General features: G+C 52.9%; 1 protein-coding gene across 1 annotated transcript; it reads left to right on the forward strand.

The window, feature by feature from the left end:
- The first annotated feature begins 1,998 nt into the window (after positions 1-1,998).
- On the forward strand, positions 1,999-17,112 carry LOC141747679 (uncharacterized). Its single transcript, XM_074598325.1, has 5 exons — positions 1,999-2,116; positions 11,858-12,328; positions 13,423-13,740; positions 13,903-14,069; positions 14,890-17,112. The coding sequence occupies exons 1-5, from the start codon at positions 2,050-2,052 to the stop codon at positions 14,932-14,934; spliced, it is 1,068 nt and encodes a 355-aa protein (XP_074454426.1). The 5' UTR covers positions 1,999-2,049; the 3' UTR covers positions 14,935-17,112.
- Positions 17,113-20,363: the final 3,251 nt, after the last annotated feature.

The raw sequence follows: 20,363 nt of genomic DNA on the forward strand, positions 1-20,363 counted from the left end.
GACTGGTAACCTTGACGACTGAGAGCCGCTATCTACAAGCCAGCTGAGATGGATATCGTTTCGGCATCTCCAGAGAGAGACCAGAGGACAGGCATGAGTCAGAAGCTTGCAGGCGTCGGACACGCTCGTGGAACCGTGGTGGCAGCCAGCAGCACCGACATCCCCCGGAGTTCATGTCCTCCTCAGAGATGGGTGCCAGAGGGGTGGAAAATGCCTTGGTCCCTCGCTGGTGAGATTTGGCAGGCTCCGAGGTGCCGGGTCGGGTGGTGCACACTGTGGCATCCAGAGCCCAAACCTGTCTGGCGCAAAGGAGGTTTTGCTCTGCTGGGCGGCCCTGAGGCATCTGGGGGGAGCAGGAGACTCTTATAACTTACCAAAAAGCTGTAAATATGCTTAAAAATAATTCCCCTTAGAACTGGGAAAGTTCTGCAAGCCCAATTACTTCTGCCTTCACAGGATGCCAGAAAATGGTACATCTAGTTTTGGTGGTGAAAAGTAGCAAGCAGCTAGAAATACATTCCCAACGAGGGGCTGAGATTTAATTATTATTTTTTTTAAGAGCCAGTAAAAGATGTGTTCAGTTCTACATCAGATCAACCCTGTTCTCTTCTACCTGCCTCTGAACTGAGGGCAGGAACTACCAAGGAGCCCCACATCGAAGAAGGAATACAAGACCTCTCAGGGGAATACAAGACCTCTCAGGGGAATACAAGACCTCTCAGGGAACAAAATTATCCATTTCCGCCTTCCTCCTCTGTCCCGTGGTGATGCAGACATGGGTATCAGGATGGAGAAGGGGACCCACAGCCCCACCTCCGGCAAAGCAGCCTGAGAGAGGGTCAGCAAGGACCATACCATGACATGGGACCCTCTGATGCCTCTGAGGCCCCATGTTCTTTGTACCTTATGGGCGAAGGGCACCTTCCCAGACCAGAGGACCCCCAAACCTTCCCATTGTTTCTGTGAGAGCTGATGGGGCAGGAGGGGGGGGTTCATGCCAGCGGCACCACATGAAGCTGGGGATGGGGAGGAAGCACCGTGACAAAGGATTTGCAAGGGGGTTTTTGGACCTGCCAGAGAGCAGCCGCCGTGCAGGGTGACTGGCCAGGTGTTTGGCCACCACCAGCTTCATAATTGGGTTTCTTCTTCAGAAATGGTGACCAGAAGAGAGTGGTCAGACTTTCTGGAGAATGGCTGCTGGCTCAGCCCTCACAATGCCTGGATGAGGCTGGCGAACCCCCAGGATGCTGGGAGGGGTGTGGGGCCAGGGGGTGCCCCACAGGCCGCAGGATGCCCTGAAAAGACAGCCGTGGCATCTTGAGCACCCAGCTCAGCCCAGGCCAGGGCAGCATCCAGGGGTGCTTGGAGCAGCTCTGCACCCGGCTGTGCCCACAGACCTGGGTACCCCGAAACAGTGCTGGGGCCCCAGGGCGATGCCCCATGTCAGGCTTGGCCACTGTCCCCATCCCTGTATGAGGCAGCAGTGGGGGTGCCATGAGCTATGCGGAACCAGACTAGGGGACAGTGAGGGCCTGGACCAGGGTCACTTGGACCAGCATGGGGTGACAGGGCAGTGCAGGACTGGACCGGGACGCCTAGGACAGGGAAGGACCGGACCCGGGGTGCCCTGCCCGAAACAGAGGTGACCAGTCCGAGGATGCCGGGGCCGGTGCGGGACTGGACCAAGAGTGCCCTGCCCGAACCGGGGGTGGTGGGGACCAACAGGCGATGCTGGGGGCGGTGCCGAACAGGACCGAGGGTTCCGGGGACCGAACCGGGACCAGACCGGGAGTGCTCTGCCTGAAACGGAGGTGCCGGGTACCGAACCGGGAGGGGCGAGCACGGTGCGGGGACCGACCGGGGGTACCGGGGCCGGACCGGACGGGGATGCGGGGGGTGGTGGGAGTGCGGGGGGTGGCAGAAGCCCCCGCCCCGCGCCTCCGGGGCCGGGGCCGGACCACGTGCCGCCCGCCCCGCCCCGCCCCGCCCGCCGTCCCGCCCCGGCACCGCCCCGGTGCCGCCGGCGGAGCCAGCGCGGATCGGCCCAGCATGGAGGGGACGCGGCGCGCCCTGCTCCGCCTCGCCGCTGCCTGTTGCCTGCTCTGCGCCCTGCCAGGTACCGGGGGCGGCCGCCCGAGGGGTGCCGGGGCGCGGGGCGGGCGGCCCGAAGGGTCCCGCCGGTCTCGCCGCGGCGGGGAGCGCAGCGCCGGGGCAGCCGTCGAGGCAGCGCCGGGGCCCGGGCTCCCCGGACCGGTGGTGGGGCTGAGGGAGGAGGGTCTGGGGATCCCTTCGCGGGGACGGAAACCTCCGGGGAGTAGCGCCCCGGGCCTGGCCCCGAAACTCGGGCTAAGTGCCCGCGGCGCCGTCGCCCCGGCGGGCGCGCAGGTAAGGTCGCCCAGAGATGCTCGGAGTCGGGGGGCGGCCGGGCGAGCCCCGCTCGTAAGGCAGCAGCGAGGCCGCCCGCCCCGGCCTTGCCCATACAAGGCAGCTGCAGGCAGCGCTCGTCCCGCGGGCGCTGCTCCCCCGCCGGCAGAGCCGGGCCGGGTTCGCCTCCCCGGCCCAGCGGGGAGCCCGAGGGGATGCGCGGGGAGGGGAGCAGCGAGCCCGGAGGCACTCCCCCACCGGCATCCAGCCCTGCGAGCCCCCCTGGCTTCCACCCTGCAGCTCTTGAGTGCCTACGAGCCGCTGCTGAGCTTCCCACCGAGGGGACCACGGACAAAGCCCGAGCTCTGCTGCTTCCTTGCAGGCACAGGGTGTCCGTCCCGTCGTGCTGCGGGAGAGCAGGCGATGCCGGTGTCTGGGACGGAGCAGGAGCCAGACCCCGGCCCCAGGCAGCCTTTTTCAGGCTGTATTTCGGCTCGGCTCCACGAGCAAAATGTCCCCACGTGGGCTGGCGCAGTCTGCAGCGTGGCGCTGACAGCCCCTTCCACCGACACACACGCTGCCGAGCCCTGCCGCATGGCTGGGAGCGTGCCCCGAGTTGGGGGCCTATCGCCATCCTCTGTGACCCTGGCAGTGACAAAGTCTGAGCTGGCATTTAGGGGCTTGTCTGAGGCTCGGGAAGCAAATGTGTTTCCTCTTCTTTGCAACTGAGAAAAAACCCTTGGCCAGACCTTGGTCAGATCGCAGCACGGTGATGGCAGCAATAGAGACCAAGGGGTGACATGTAGAAACTTGGTTTCTAATAACTAATTAGGCTGAAAAAAGCCTAGTATAGGGGCCTGCGGGGCTGAGCCCCGGCAGCGAGAGCAGTGCTCAGGCTGAGGTTTTGGGTGCCGGATGTGGTTTGGCTGGGTTTGTGGCTGAGCACAGGGAAACAGTCCTAAACCTGTGCCCTTTATGTGGGCAAAGCCTTGGGTAACGCTGCACTCCCTGTGCGAGGGTGGCTGCTCTGTGGTGGGGTGCAGGGAGGTGACCCACCGCTGGCAGAGGAACAAGTCAGGATTTCCATTGCCAAGAGGAGGAGGAGCTCGGGGCTGCTGCTGGCTGTGTTGGCCCCACGTTTCGCAGCATTTCCTGCCCCTGGCACACTGGGCTACCCCCACGGAGTCCCCTGCCCCAGCTGGCTCATAGGAGCCCTCTTGCTGTAAAGTCCAAGACTTAAATTGCTGGAGCGTACCAGAATTAAAGTTGCACTGGCTTTTTCCTGGGATCTTTCATGCTTAGCGTCCCAATCCCAAAGTCCTCTCACAGCCTCAGGAAATGCAGCTGGCCTGGCCCTTGTCCTCATGGCTTTTAGATCCACTAGCTAATTCCAACCACAGTTGAGAGAGCAAATGTTTTGTGAAAATAGATGGCATGGAAGAGATACCACCAGTAAAAAAAATCCCCATGGCAAGCACAACCCTTAATGAGACACCAGAGAATCCCAGCAGGACAGTGATGGGGGAAGGGAAAGGTTCACCCAGAGATTGGCCCCAAAGTCGACAGTCCCTAGACAAACCCGTCCAAAATTGGGCTTGTCCTAGCTCCATGAGCTGGTCTCTGCCCTGCTCCCGGTACAGATCCCTTTTGCCCCTCTCTGTCCGGCAGTGCCTGTTCCCGTTCCCTGGCTGGGTTTGCTGCGGGGCCGCAGAGGGGCTCAGGCTGCCGCATCCCCTGTGCTCTGCCCACCCCGGCCTCTCAATGCAGCCTTTCTTCACTGCCTGCGGAAATCCACTTCCTCCAGCACCGTTAGTCTTACAAATAAAACCCCAAGTAATTTTGGCCTGGGCATTTTGCTGCCTTCCCCTCCCGCACCGAGCTGCCTTGCAAGTGGAGGGGACAGTGCAGAGCCAGGACCGGCACAAGGGCAGAAAGCCCTGTCTGTTGGCACCCAGGGCTGTGCATACAGACAGGCAGTGTGTCTGTTTGCAGAGCCCTACAGTCAATTTGCCATGATTTTTTTTCCCCCTTGTTTGCCCAGGGTGAAGGGGGAGTGGATGGACCCAACTCCACCCTGGCTGGACGGCTCCAGCCCTCCTGCACCCAGAATTGAGCCACAGCTCAGTCCCCTCATCGGAGTGGTACCTCCAGCTGTGTGGGGTAACCTCCAACTATGGAAGCCAGACCCCAGCCCCATCATGTCATGCCCTCAGTCTTCAATTTCTGTACATGCTCTTCCCCCAGCCCCATGTGTGGGGTGATCTTGGCTCCCTGCTGCCCTTCCAAGGCTTAAGCCGCTGGGCCGGGGCGAAGCACTCCCCTCCTTCAGCTCCCTTGGCCCCATCCCTCCTGGCAAAGGGGAGCAGCAACAGTCCAAAGCATGGAGGCCCCTCTCCCTCCTTCGTTTCCATTGAGACCCTCTGGGTGGGCAGACACGGTTCTTGCTGCAGGGGTTTCCACAGGACCACCTAGCAGTGACGCTGGCTGCCTTCTTTCCCCACCACACTCTGTGGGGCAGCTCTCACAAGGCTCAGCATCACTTGGGTCTGGGGCTGTGTCCTGAGCCCTGTGGGGCTGCTCAGGGCAGGGCCAGGGCACGGGCTCCCCCTGCATGACCCAAACTGTGGCTGCTCAGGGCAGGATGCATCCTCAAAGCCCCATGACCCATGAAACCAGGAGCCACGCAGCTGGAAGGTCCTTGGGGCTGAGCAGATTTCCTGATGTCCAGACTCCCCCGAGCTCATGCCACACTACACTGGAGACCAGACTCCCTGCTGACATGGGGCTGCTATTAAGGCAACTGGCTAATTAATTTTCTCCTAATGATGTGAGTGCTTCCTCCGCTGCAGCTGTGACTCCCAAGGTAAGCAGGCCCAGGGCTGGCTGACGCCAGAGCTCCCCGCTGTTGCTGTATTTTGGGGGTTACAGAGCCGTGCATGTCCCCAGCAGCCTCTGGGCAAAGGGTTCTTCATCATGGCTGAATCCTTTCACTGAGGAACAAAGCAAATAATGTGGGAGCCTCCTGGGCACCTTCTTGCCAAGGAGGGTGCTTCGTAGCTGCACGCGGACAGTGGAAAATAACTGGCTGGTGTGATAGTGGTGGCTGAGCAAGGCAGCCTGCTCTCCCCTCTTGCCCTGCCACGGGAATTTGGGATATGACCCCTTGCCTCTAAATGGGGGATCAGTGATGGGGCCTCATGGAAGCCTGTGGGAAAGCACAGTTTCTTGCATGTCTTCCCACCCCAGCTGGGTGCTGCCCTTCTCCCTGGCTCAGGCACCAGCACCACTGCACGCTCTGGGCACATCTGTGCTGCTTTATGGTTTTTCCTAGTACTGAAGAACCCAGGCTCGGTGTTTATGGTGCTGTTTCCAGGGCTCCTCATCTCTGCTTTTGCAACACTTTCTCTGCCCAGCTCTGTCATCCCACCATCGGCTGGTCGTCTCCATCCCAAATGCAGTGCCACCAAATGAGGCAGTAGCACTGTCACACTCCTGGCTCCCCTTTTTTGCTTCCCAGGGGTGCAAGCTTGAGGCCTGGCATCTGCAGATACCCTGGGGAAAGTGTCTTCCTGCCTGCTCGGACAGGCTGGCCGCTGGGGTGTCCCACTCAGTGCTGCGCTCGCTTGGCGCCCCATATCTAATCTGAGCCCCGTCTCGTGCTCAGCTCGTGGCCACCTGCCTATTGGGCTGGAAGGAGCTTCTCGGTCAGAAGACCCAGTTTCTATTCCTGTCCCTTACTGCAGCCCTTGCTTTGCAGCGTGCCTGGCCTGGCAGCTTTCCAGGGCTGCACTGGGTATTCAGCACCCCCACTTCAGTTGTCCCCCCCCAGTTTTGCTGCCTGCGCAACAGGGCACGGCTCAGCTCACAGAGGCCACGTGGGGTACGGTGAATTAACTTTCTGCCGCACAAGAGCTCCGCTGTGGTCCCCGAGTGGGCTGTGAGGTCTGATCTGTCCCTGTGCCTGGAATCCTGGCAGCAGACGGAGCTGGTTCAGCCTCTCTACCAGGACAGGGATGGTGCCGGCATCAGCCGTGGCAGGGAAAGCACTGGTGCCTGCAGCAAATGCAGCCCAGGGCATCCTGCCTCCATCGAGGCCCTGCAAAGTATCAAACTGGAGTTGAGTTTACAGAGAAGTTGCCCTTCATACCAAATCTGCGTCTCTGAGCCTCACTTCATCTTGGTGAGGGTGTTTGCTCTACAGCATCCCTGGATGCGTCTGGCACCAATTTGAAGGGCTCCAGAAATCTCTTCTGCCACTTGTTTTTATTCCAAGATCTGAGGTAAGGAGAAGAGGTCAGGCTTGGCTGCTATCAGCAGCTACTCCAGTTCTGCTTTTAAATGAAATGAAGAACCTTGGTTCTAAATCCCACTACATGGTTTTATTTGCATTTGTACTCAAGCTCCTTTTCCTTGAAGAGGTTGTTTAATTACTGTTGGTTGGTAACCATAAAAATGTAATAACTGGCAACAAAAGATAATTTCTACACTTAATGGAGTACTTTGCTAAGCAAGAGGATATAAGATAATTGCTTAAATACATAGAAGTTACAGCTTATGCTGTTACTTTTTGAACATACTATTAATTTTGCACTTTACTAGGTTGTTTGCGACTTAAGCTGTTACACTTAAATGGAAATTGTATTCAGTTAGAGCACAAAAATAGCATTTTAGAAGGGTTTGGGTGCCTTTTCAATGAATCAGAGTAGTGGTTTGACATGCATTCTGTAGGAAACTGATTTAAGTGAGGTGCTCTCTGCAGACAGCGACAGCCTGTGCAGGAAGATACATCCTCACCAGGGAGCTCTGCTCCCATGGGCACTTCTTCTGGAATCCTTGTGGATCCTTTCTCGCTTTGTGCTTGGCTCTCACCTGGCTGTCTGTGTGCCTCTTCCAGCAGTGACTGCAGCCTGCACCCTGCTGCCCTGCTCTCCCTTGAGCCGTGGCAGCCAGCCCGCCACTGGCTTCCTTACCTTTTGTGGCTCCCTTATATCCCACCCTAAGAAGGATTTTAGAAATGGTGGTAAAACCCATGGGTTGAAGTTGGGTTTGTGTTGACCCTCGAGGAGCTCAGGCTGCTGTTGCCGGCTGAGGTAGGAAGGCGGATGCAGAGGATGCTGCTGGGACTGGAGCCGGAGGGTTGTGGCAAGAGCTTGTTCACAGGCTGGTCCAGCTGGGGCCCTGTTCTGTCTTGCTGCTCTGTTTTATTCTGAGAAACAAATAGATGGTGGGGTGGTTGCTATGGCAGAGGATGGAGGAGATGTCCCTGCTCTGCATGGCTGCCCTGACTGGTTGTGCAAACCTTCCTCAGCCCCTCGCTTGGCCCCAGCCCTGAAACTTGGGCAGGGAGCACAAAACAGGAATGGCCCCCGTCTCCTGCAGAGCTGGCTTCCTTCACTCCTCTCTGTAATGGCATATTTATACCATGACTGCTCTGGAGCTGGTGGGAGCTTGAGTTGATATGTGGAGGTCCCTCAGTGTCGGCATGCAGTGCTGGAGAGGGGCTGAAGCTATGGGATGATGCTCAGAGCCCTCCCTTCCCTCTTGGATCAGGGAGTGTTTCCCACCCTTGTCCAAGGCAGGGGCTTCTCGGCTGGCTGCATCCCTCCTCCCTTGGGGCCTCTCTTTTCCTTCGCCCCTCTCGTTTCCCAGACAGAGGTCACTGCAGTCAGCACTGTCTGATGAGAGCTGCCGCTCCAAATCCACCAGCCCTGCCCTAATGTGGTCTGAGATCGCTGGTTCTCACCACGCGCAGACTGAGCCTGGTGGTTAGCACAGATGTGGGGGGCTGTAGCCAGGGGACCACCAGCCAGCTTCGCTTTAGCAGGCAGTGCAACATAACCAAAGCAAACCCACCCCTGGCTCCCTCTGAGGGAAACAGAGATGCTGTTATTATCAGAGTTCTGGCTTGCAGCTGGTCCTGATGCTTCGCTTGCAGTACAGTCCTAGTTGCGTTATTAGAGATCCAAGGGTGACTGCACCTTCACCAGCTGTCCTGGGGTGCCACAACTGTCAGGCCTTGGAGGATTACCATCCCAGGGATGGTGAAGCATCCATACTAACTTCTTCCCCTTCCATCTGAGACAAAGGCATGGTTCCCTCCTGTCTGCAGGAGCTGATGAGAGCAATGCCCTAGGCAATGCAGCCACAGCCTCCCTGGCATGTGGTGCAGGAAGCAGAGCTCCTCCAGGAAGACGCCAGAGTAACGAGCTCTGACCTGCGTCTCTGTAAGTAACTGATAAACAGTTGAAAACATCATCGCTCAGTGACTGGAGCAGCAGCGACAGTGCTGGAGCTGGGGATTTTCCAACTTGTCAGGCACCAAGGAGCCAGGGCAAACCACAGTGTCTGGACCCTGGAGGATCACAGCTGGCATGGGGTTTGCTGGGTCTCATCCAGCACAGCCAGCTGCAGCGGCTCAGCAGGGCCGTGCTCTCCCTCTCTCCCCTGTACTGCAGGGTTTGCACCGGTGCTGGGTGGGAATGGATTGCAGTAGGTGATAAAAATGTGGTAAAAAAAGTTGTGGCATTGCAGCAACGATGTAGCAAATCTTAAGGCAAGACCCTAGGCTGGTATTTAAAAAAAACAAACCCCAAAGTAAAAGTCATTAGTGCTTTCACTGTTAACACCCACACACTCACAAGCACCAAGTTGCACCTATTGAGTATTTCCCCAGGTGCTTTGTTTGATGGCTGTGTGCTGGCTTTGGATCTGTCCTTACCCCTTAGGAGCTGGCAGACAGTGATGGTGATCCTCCGTCTGTCCTGGAGTGATCAGGATTTACTCACTGTCCTTTGTTTCCTTGCCCATCTTAAGGCTCTTGCCTTGTTCTCTATCTTCCCACCATCATCTCTTAATGGCTTGAGTCTGTGTTAGCCTGGTTTAGGCTCTCTTTTGTTTCCTGAGTTGGGTGTGCTGAGATGGATAACGTGCTAAACCAGTTGCCATCAACACCTGCCCTGCTCAGAGGCCTCTGAACTGGTGCCCTGCTTTCCCCATCCTGTGCCATACTTGCCAATTTTAACATCTCTTCTGCAATTCTCTATAAACCAGGTTTTACATGCCACAGTGCTGTGTTATGCCAGGCCCAGCCTGGCTGCTGCTACAACAGAAGCCTTTCTGCAATGGTCCTGCTATGTTTCTGTAGGATGCGGGGCCAGAGCAGACTGTCCGCCCAGGCACCACTTCCTTGGTGGTCATGGACATCGGGCAGTTCTGTGGAAATGAGCTGTGTGGCTACTCATGGAGAGAAGAGCTTAGGGAAACACTACTCCCACTAGCTCTCCTTCTCGCAGACTGCGGGGAGCTGTGTGTGCAGCCCATCGTTATTCGCAGGGTGGGGAGAGCTGCTTGTCCCCCTGAACCCTCCTGGCAGAGATGACAGCTCCTGACACTGCAGGGAGGTGCCCTAGTGTGTAGGGCCCAGACTCGTCCGCCTTCCTCCTGGCTTTCCTTTCCTAGCTAGAAACTGGCACAACCATTTCAGAGTTGCTCAGGTCTTTGTACAAGCCAGCTTTCCCTCAGTCTTTCCTCTGTGTGACCCCGATCACAGCTTGCCACCCTGTGGGAGGCTGCCCCAGACACAGGCCAGCTATTCAAAGCAGCACGTAGCCAGGCTCGCGGCTGGCCGGGCACCTGGCCACCACTTTTCCTGTTTACCCCACGGTGACAGTGCAGCTCTGTGTGCGTCTCTTGCTGCGTATGAGCAGGTAGTCGGGTGTTTACAGAGTGAGCATCTGCCAATGCCTAGCCGGGATCCTTCAGTGTTGCCCAGCGCAGGCTCTGGAGCTGCTGGGATCTCACCCCGTGGGCAGCGTGTTGAATAGCAATGCTGGGTTTAGGGCTGGAAATTGTCGCGTGGAGAGATGTGAGCCTGATCCCAGGAAACACAGTGCTCCGCTCTTTTCCTTCCACGTGTTACTGGTGTTAAGGGTACCCTATGCCTTAGCTCCATTTCAGAGAGCAGCTTGCTTTGTTTAGAGGCACATTCTGGCCAAGGACAGCTGGATCCAGGCAAGGCCAAAGGGAGCATCGCTTATGCCTTCGGTCTTCATGTTTAAGTTGCCCCAGCTGGGGCTCCCCTTGAGAGCTTGCTCTCCAAACGTGCTGAGCAGGGTTGCACTGCCTGATTGTGCATCCCCCAGGGGATCCCTCCTGGGACTGGGGCCCCGGGCTGGGGAAGCACAGCTCTGTCAGGCTGCTTCGAGGTTTTGAATTCTCCAGCTGGTTGGGGTACTGCAAAGGTCTCCTGAGGGAGATGTATTGTGTCCTTTTTTTAGGCCCTGTTAAGTGCTGTAGCTGGAGAAGAGCTCTGATAACTCTGTCTGTTCTGAAGAGCTTTTAAAAACTGCTGAGATTTTCCCAAAGCCTTAGTACAAGAGTGGGCTGCTTTGTTGGTGGATGAATGTTCCTTGGTTATGGCATTTGCCTCGGCTGCATCTCCACTGTGGAGAGAGTGGGCAAGAAGATGGATTTTCTTCAGTACCTTTATTTTTTCTGTAGTTGGCTCATCATGCCTCTGTGGCTTGGGTAGAAACTTGAACAGAAATACTCAAAATATTGACCATGCGATGTTTTTAAATTGTCTGGAGAGTCTGTCCTGATGCCGCTACATTTCTCTATTTTCTTCCTGTTTACACCCTAAAAAAACCTCACAGGATCCCTGTTTATGAACAGGCAGTGTGAGAGCCTTGTGGTTTTCCTCGTCCCGCATGCTGTCACACTGTCTAGCAGCTGTGGGTACAGAAGGGGATCCTTGCTCGCTCCAGGTTCCCACTAGGAAAGCTGTCCCTGTTTGCTGTAGTGGGAGGCTGAGCAGCTCCCCATTTCTATGACAACAGTCACACTTTATGGTGGTGATGTGTTCATAAATAGCTCATGAAGGCGGCTCCCAAAGTACAGCACCAGCTCTGTTAGCTGTAGTACTCTCTTGCTACCCATTTTACCTTTCCCGCTAGCAGCAAGCCCACACTACTACTAAGATGACTAGCAATATATGCTTTACCCTTGCCAGCCACAGACTTTTTCAACATTACTTTTCTGCACTTCATTGGGACAGGGAAGATAAGAGGACCTACTTCCACTTTTTCCCCACTTGTATTTTTTCTGCACCACTTCTGACTCTTTCTCAATGAACCAAGGAAGACTTACCTAAGTTTCTCACAGAATCATGTCTCAGGTGGTACTTTTAAAAAAACAAATCCTCTAAAAAGGTTTAAGAAGTGCTCCAGGGTAGAGGGGCTAGTGATGCTCCACAGAGCAGGAGCACAGGGGTTGAGGGGAAAAAGGGTAAAAGCAGGTCCCCTAGAGCAGGTCCCTGCCTCAGAGAGGCCAGGAGGACGGAGGACCTATTTGAACCCCTTCCCCAAGTGTGAACCTGTGCTGGATTTGGAGTTAAGGGGATGGAGAGGTTCAGTTCCTGGCCTCCCTCTCTCTTTCTCCTCTCATTGTGGGATCTCTGACAAACTTCTCAGCATTTCTTAACTCTGTTCCATAGGAGAGGGACAGGAGACAGCAGAGACCTCAGTGACACCATCACCTTTTCTTAGCACAGTGCTAACCTCGCATCAGCCAAGGGAAGCCTCTGACTTCAGTGCAGTGACTACTGCCATTCCCGAGACAAGCCTGGAGAAAAACTTGACTGCTGCAACACTCAATACCACTGGAGCCCACACTATGGAGATGGAGGATGCCTCCATCCCTACCACCCCCATGGTAGGCTCCAAGGCAGAGAGACTGGAGGCTTCCACCACTGTCAGCCTCGGGGACGTCACAGTTACACAGCATGAGCTTGACAACATGAGCTTGTCAGTCAACAGCAGCACTGAAATCTCTTCCCCTACCCCGACTACTAGTACTCTGGAAGAAAACCAGTCCAACCGTGAAGTCGCAGATCCTTTCAGCACAACTGAAGAAATGGATGACGCCAGCAGTGCAACCCCAACGCCTCCTCTGAACAGTGTGCCGGGTGAGGCTTTGCGTTTCCTGTCTGTGCAAAAAGTCCAGCCCCAAGGATGCACAACCTTGGAACTTCTGTGAACTCTCAGTGGAACTCGAGAGAGGAGAAAAAGGGGAATGAGCCCCTAAGCACAGCCAATTCAGTGGGACTGACTTGCAGAGGTGCTGTTAGTTCAGTATCCTCTTTGCAAACCCCATTAATTATGGTATTAATTGTGCTGGCTGCTTTCTGATGAGGACATTGATTGTGTGCAGGGAAGTTCTTTATATATCTCATCTGAACAAACATGCCTTAACAGTGCTGCCCAGGTGGGCTGTTCCTGCACCAGGGCTGGGGACTCGACAGGAACCTGCCCAGCTGCCTGCAGAACAGGGCAGTGCACCCTCCCTTAACGCAAAGCATGGAGATGGGCAGGCACAAGCATCAGCCCATCCATGGGTTCCTGGGCAACCATGGGAACCCCTATTTATATTCAGATCCCTGTAGGCAGTGTGGGGACTGGCTATAGGGTCTGCAAGCCCAGTCTCGCCCACCTTGGGGCCTGCCAGGCTGTCACACACCCCTGACGCAAGGCAGATATTGATTGACCATTGATTTGCATGGTGTTCATGCACAACCGCATCCTTTGACCTGGCTTGTGTCACGGGGTCCTGCTACTCTGTGACGCACAGACACAGCCTCAGGGGATGCTGCTACTCAGTCCGTGGGAGCTCTCTTTGTGCTTCCCATACGGAGAGATGAGAGACCTTTCCCAGTCTCTTGCTCTGGGGTGGTCCCCGGCTCTTTGCAGAGCTGTTTGAGTCTTCTCTGCTCGCCCTTTGTCCCCAGAGAACAGGCCTTGTGGGCCCAGCTGGGGTTGGCTGACTTTGTAGATCAGCGCACATGAAAACCAAGAGGACTTTCTAAAAGTACTGTGGCTTATAACATGGCTCAGCTGTGGCTGAGCTATAGGACCTGCTTGTTTTCCAAATGGTTGTCAATACGCTATTTTTCCTATAGTCCCAGCAGTCTTCCTTACAGCCTTGCTTCCATCTCATCCAGTCCCACAGAACAGTGTGCTTGCACTTTATCCTTTCACATAACTGCTTATTCCTCTCTTGCAGCAACAACTAGCAGCTCTCAGCTGGGCCATTCTGATGGGCAGACCGTGGGACCCACAGCAGCAAGGTCTGAAACCAGGCCAGGAACGAGCCCTGTGGGTGCCACAGAAGAGAGCACCATGGAGCCCAGAACCTCCTCTGCTCCCACCTCCACCGCATGGAGCATGTCCTCTGCTATTGCTTCCAGCACCGTGACAGTGAGACCCCTTTTGACCAGCTCCACCACTACCAGCAGAGCTGCCATCCCCACGAGCCCATCTGCATTGGAGCCTGTGCACGAGAAAGCTTCTGTGTTGGATGCTGGTGATGATGAAAATCCAGGTAAATGTTCTGCTTTTGTCCCTGCTGTCACAAAACATGGTAAAGGGTTGGGCATACCTCAGAATTCTTCTTGGTGGTACTGAGCAGAACCAGAGAACACAGGGCTTTGCTACTCCAGCCTTGAGGCTCTCCTTTGGCCTCATTCCCTTGGTATCCTTGCAGAGCTACCCAGTTCTCCTTTGGCTGATACAACGAGGGCTGATCCCTTGGTAATCACCGTGATCTCAGTCTTCATTGTCATGGTGGGCATCCTAGGCCTGGTGGGCTTCTTGAGATACCGCCAGCACAACAGCCGCATGGAGTTCCGGCGCCTGCAGGACCTGCCCATGGTGAGTAATGCCTTCAGCCCAGCCTGACATGGTCTGGCATGCTACTGGCTGCTTTGCAGTTCCCCTTCTACTACATTAGCAATGCTTTGGGTATTTGCAGCAGCAAGAATGCTGATCATAACTCCTGTTCCCTCTTAGGTCCCTCTCCTTCCATCCAGAGTTTGAATCAAGAAAGCAAGTCTCAAGGTTGACCACTAAAGAAGTTCTCTGCCTTCCCCTCACTCTGCAGGGGAATGCTAAGAGGTTAAAAAGAGAGAGAAAGGGGAGCTCCATCCAAACTTCCCCTGAAATGACACCTTGCTAGCCTCTCCTCCTATATTATTTTTGCTTTGTGACTATGACAAAGCAGATTCTGTGGTCTGTGCCAGGGAGGCTGTCTGTCTGTCTTGTGTTTGACCCTTTAGGGATGCAAAAAGATATGAGGGTTTCAGAGGCTGCATTAGCTCTGGGGAAGCTGCAACTAACTCACTGTGCTTTCTGGGACAGAGGAGTACCGATTCCCTTTTGCAGCTAGCTAGCAAGCTGATGCTGTTTGAAGCTGAGTGGAGTTTTCCACAGCTGGGGTTTTCCACATCCCTGTAGCAGGAAGGGTCTTCCTGCGTACACCTCTTCTCTCCAAAAGCTGCAGCAGGAGGGGACAGCAACAGTCCAAAGATCCAGGAATTGCACAAGGACAGCATTTGGGTGGATTGCTGAGCAGAAGGCCACACTATGACAGTGTGGATGAGATGGCTGTGCTACCTGCACAGCGCTCTTCCAGGCTGGGACAGCATGCTATCGTGCAGACATCTCATTAAAGCACACTCTTCTCTGCTTCTAGGATGACATGATGGAGGACACCCCTCTCTCACTCTACAGCTACTAGGCAACCAGGCTGTCCTCTGGCTGGCTGGCTGAACTTCGCAGAGGAGAAGGCCTTGAGGACTTGGTCCCAGACGATCTGCTGAGGAATGGGGGCTGTGATTTGCACACAACTGAAAGATCCTTTTCAGATGTCTTTTGGTTTTAGACATTTTGAATAGTTCAACGTTGAAGGTTTTATGCTGGGAATCAGAGCGCATGTCTGGCCCTTTCCTCCAGGCTCTCCTCGAAACAATGCCCTGAAGAGGTGCTCCTTTTAGTGTGGTGACCAATTAGCAAAGAAACATTTGCCATCACGTTCTGCATGGATCTTTTCTGTCCCTCTTGGCAGCTGCTGCTTTCAAAGGAGGTGGGCAAGTGATCCATACAAGAGCTCTTAACACTGGTGTTGTCAGCACAGTGCTAGCAAAGGAGACTGCTGTTTTCTGAGGGGGCCAAGGATGTGATCAGTTCTCTTGGGCTCCCTCTTGTTCTGTATTTTTAAGGTTGTTTATTTTGGTTTTTTTTCTTGCACTTTTTTTTGTTCCTGTTCCAGCTTTAGTCCTGAGATTGGCACTGCCCATGCTGAAACACCTACCAGAAGGGTGACAGACTGCTCTGCCTCCTTCCTACATGCATGCCTTTGCTCTTTAACCAGGGAAAACAGTTTTGTGGCCACTGGAGAAGTACCCTTGCTACTTGATGTTGCTTTGAAGTTGCTGGGAGGAAAAATCAGCATAATTTTAGCTTAACAGGGCTTGATACAACTCAATCTATTGCCAGTTAGACGCACTAATTTGGTCTCCCCAAAATTAGGAAACTGGGTCTCCCATACTTGATGCTTTCAGCATACGCAAAAACTCCTTGCCCAGGAGTGCCTAGAAAATGCTTTAGTCCATTTTCCTGCCTGGACTGACACATGCCTTTCCTCAGGTACCTCCCATTTTGCTGCTAGCATCTGGTTGTTGAAGGTTGCTGTACACAACTAGTACTGCACTCTCTCTCCTCTGCTAACACAAGATCAAAGCTCCTTCTAATGTTGGTCTTTGAGACAGTTGCTGTCTTGTCATGAGGACAGATCCTGGATGTAGGTGCCTTCCTCCCCTTCCCTTTCTAGGTGTTAGGCTGATTAGATTCTGCACTTTCGCCTCAAAATATCACTGCTGTAGACTGCATCCAAGGCTCTTGAGGTCCCTCAAGGAAACCCACAGACCAGAGCCTCTGAGTGTAAGTCTAAGGATCTTCAGGTGTCCTCACCTCAGAAAGACCAGAATGTGTGTGACATGAAAGTCTTCGTGTAATTAACACCTGCTCCTGTTTTCTAATTCATGTTTGACTGCAGGTAAAAAGAAACACATGCCTTCTCTAGAGTGTTTGTTTTTTGACTAAGCCAGTTGCTCCCTCGGGATACAGCAAGGGCTAGAGATTATCTACCGCATTGCTCTTACAAGCCTCAGTCTCTCCTCTCTTTTCAGTAGCAACACTCACTGACCTCACAAAGGACAGATGCCAGGCCTCAATAGCAAAAGTACCTTTTTTTTTTCCAGTGCCGTTATTGCTTGTCTTAGCAGGGAAAGGGGAATTCCCCATCAGCAAGGCTCAAATTATTCGCAAAGCCCAAAGATGGAGCAGAACCAGTCTGGGTCAAATAGATGAACTGGGTAAGGCAGCAGTTCCTCTTTCCTGCATACTACTTCCGAAGTGGCTGACAAATGGCTGCAGTGCAGTTTGGGTTCAGCTGTTGGCTTTGGCCTTGCATCTGTTTATTGTAAGGATGCCCAGTAAAATAGGGAAGAAGGGTTGGTTCTCTCCTACTATTATTGCATGAAAACTAAAGGGCAATTGTCACAACTCCAAAGCTTTTGTATCAAGCATTGTCTGCACAGAGCAATCTCCCTAGCTACAGACTTGTTTCCCCTGCCGGAGGGCAGGGCGCTACTGGTTTTTGGCACCAAGAGAGGCAAGTTAGTGGTGGAAAATAGAACTCCATCCTGGCTGGAACTGGTGCAGGCTGGCATAGCTGGCAAGTGTCTCTGCACACAAGCAAAAGGGCAGGGGCTGGTTGTTCTGGTTTCCCATGCATTGCTCTCCAGGGGAGAAGGGTGAGGAAGAAAACTCACCCAACACCTAAGTGCAACTTTCTTTGTAAAATATGTTAATAGTGGATTTTTTTTCTGCAATAAAGTTACAAATGCCAAAGGTGTCCTGGTCCTCATATTTTCATTGCAAACATCTAACTGAAAAGCTTTTGTAGGTCACAAGGAATCCTGTGATAGTTAAACAGCAGCAGTTTGGGGTAGGAAGACTCACAGGGCTGATACTAGTGAAAATGCCAGGCAGCTATAAACCATAGTTCTGAGGGCTCAGGACACCACCTCCTGCTTACACTGCTGCTTGTCAGGGTCGTTCTCTGTCTGGGTTGACTGACATTAGTTTCTATGTGGTTAAATCAGATGGAATCTTGCTTAGAGAACTACACTAGACCAAAAAAAAATCTAGCATACACCTTTAAACTCTCTTCCTTTGCCTCTGATTGAAGATATCCTTATTCTCGTCTGTTGTCAACTGTAACCCCAAACTCTATTTACAGAAATATCCAGAAAGACAGCCTAATCCAAACCTAAATAGCATCATCTGTCATGCTTCTTTCCATAGTACAGGAGACAAAGCAAATTGAAAGGCACGTACTTCTTTTTGTTTAGCTTTATGGCTGTTTTGAACTCTTCCCTTTGGAGCTCAGACCCACAGGGAGGTAAGCACTCATAGTTTATTTCAAAAGCCCAACTCTTGCTACAGACCTGCTAAGAGTCTCTTCTGAGCTAATAGTCTCTCCTAGCTGTTACAGTACTTAAGCAAAATCATCCAGCTCATGTCATAGACTGTGTTACAAGATTTTCTGCTGCAAAAGCAAAATATGGTGAGTGAAACTACTTGGTCATTGGGCTTACGCTGTTTTTGAAAGAGTTCCTGCAACGAATCTAGAAAAGCAAATCCCTGGAAGATCTAAAGCAGATCGAAGAGAGAGCAAACGAAGACTTCTTAGCCTAGCAAAGTGCTTGCTGAGTAATCTGATGACTTGGGGGTGAACTCTAAACCCTGCAGAGATTTCAGTCCTATCCCAACATACAGCCATACAAAATAGAAGAACTAAGTAACGGAACAAACATGCTACAACTAAGCCAGTCTTCTTGGGTCTGAAGTCAGCATTATTCTGGTGGTTTATATTGGAATTACCTCTGTTCTGCCTTTTTACCACCACCCCACTCAGGGCTGATTCATTCTTTGCAGAACAAAACTGCTGAGCTGCCTTGTTAGAGAGGTAGCACAGAGCAGATCTGCGTTAGCTGGAGAAGCAGCAGCAGGACAGGCTTGTGCAGGCAGCCACCCTCGGGAGGCATGAAGCTTACTGGTTTTGCCCAGCCAAGTTCTGACCTCCCAGCCAGGTGATGCAATCTCTGAGGTGGCGAGGTTTGGAGATGGACCATGGGCCAGTTGTATGGACTTCATCTTTCCAGTGCAGCAAAACAAATTGACAGAACCAGAAAACAACTGTTGCCAATTTCTGCACATCCCTTGGAACACGGCTCTTGCTTTTGATGAGGCTTAGTTTTAATGCCTCCTAGGCTAAGGCACAATTATATTATTAATTAGCAGGGGACAAGAATCAATCAAATCACTCACATTTAAAGCTAAATAGGAGGGAAAGAAACCTAGATAAAAGCAGAGTTTGAGACCCACCTGCTTTCTCTGCCTTCCCCTCCTCCCCTTTCTAGCTGCATGTTTTGAAGGGAAGGGGGTTTGAGCAGCTGAAAAGTGACAGTGCTAGAGCTGCTGTGCCAAGGGCAGGGCTACCTGTGCTATGTGCCAGTTCTCAGACCACTCAGTTGCCCTTCATGGCTCAATGCCTGTAGTTTAGCTTTGGACGCTGTGTCATGTCACACTGCAAGCCTGTAAATAAGGCTACAGTCAGTGTTCAGAGACAGAGAAACTGCCATGAGAAGCACTGGAGTGGACAAGGCAGCATGTGGATCTGGTAAGACCAACAACCCCATGAGGCTTTCCCATGGATAGTCCTCTGTGCTCACTACCACTTAAAGCAGAATGAAAAACACTGATCCAGGGAGCAGGAGTGCAGAAGCAAGCCAGGGAGGCAGAGCAGTAAACCTTCCATAATGAAGGCTACGAAATGATGCATAACCTGGGAAGCTTTTAGCCAGTAGCCAAGCAATGTTCTTCTCATACCCAGGGGAGAACAGAAAATGCCTACCGTCATTTCCCAGACACCTAGGAAGGAAACGGGAGGCTGCACTCCTCCACATTATTTATACTCATTTTTCTACGGCAACATTAAATTCAGTATAAACGTGGATTTGTCATGAGGGAAGGGGGAGAGTTTTTCTAAGTGTACCTCCTGAGCCTCTGCCAGGGATGTTCCCATCTAATTGCTATCTCTGCTTCGTTGCACACCATAAGTGAGAGAGGGATCTTCTCTCCAATCCTTCTTTCCATTCCCCACAAAGAAAAAAGAAATCATGCACTTCCTCTCCATAAAACAGCCCAATCTGTGGTCCCACTCATATGTAGCTAAGTGATAAGCAAAGCCGGAAGACCATGACTGCTAATACAAAAGTCTCCATCAGTATTAGGCCCCCAAAACCATTTGTGTTTGGGTGGTTGTTTTGGTTTTTTTTAAATCCCCCAGAACTTTGTAAGATAACTAAGGTCTTCAAACTTCCCCATCCACCACATTTGAAAAAAGACTCTTCCCTGCTCTAATGTTGCAGGGGACGTGTTTCCCCTCAGATCTGAGAAAAATCGACCTTTACCCAAAGCACAGCTTGAAAACGGTCTCAGAAGGTAAATCACTTAGACCTGCCCAGAAGAGGACCTTCTATTTGTGGATGGCGATACATAGCTTGCAAACTAGATCCCCCACCACAGCTGATTCTGCAACATTAGTAAGCTTCCATAAGCAATCATTAACTACTATATGAAGGAAGCACAGATAGGGTGCTAGACAGTGTCAAACTTGATAGATTTGTGCATTTTAAAGACAAAGGGGTGGACATATTCATCTGCTTGACAGCCCGCACAGCCTTCCTTGTGCTTGTTCCCACTTCCTGCCTAATAAATATACTTAAAAGACATACTCAACACAGGTCTGCTTCACGTGCACCAGCAGTTTAACAATGGTTAGCCTCAGTTCCTCTGTAATAATTTTTCTTTTGAAAGAACCATCAGCCAAATAACTCCCTGAACCACAAAACCAGCACGATCTTGATCAGACGGACAGTGGTCACAGCTGCAAGAAAATAAGTATGTGTTTGTTCCTACTGTTCAGCTCCCACTCTGTTTACAGGTAGACCCAATCCCCCACCCACAGTTCAAATAAAGAGCTAAGTTACCAGAGGTATCTCCTCCCAGTCATAAAACAGGTCTCCCTGTGATGAACTG

This window comes from Larus michahellis, chromosome 8, assembly GCF_964199755.1.
Source record: "Larus michahellis chromosome 8, bLarMic1.1, whole genome shotgun sequence".
Taxonomy (NCBI): Eukaryota; Metazoa; Chordata; class Aves; order Charadriiformes; family Laridae; genus Larus; species Larus michahellis.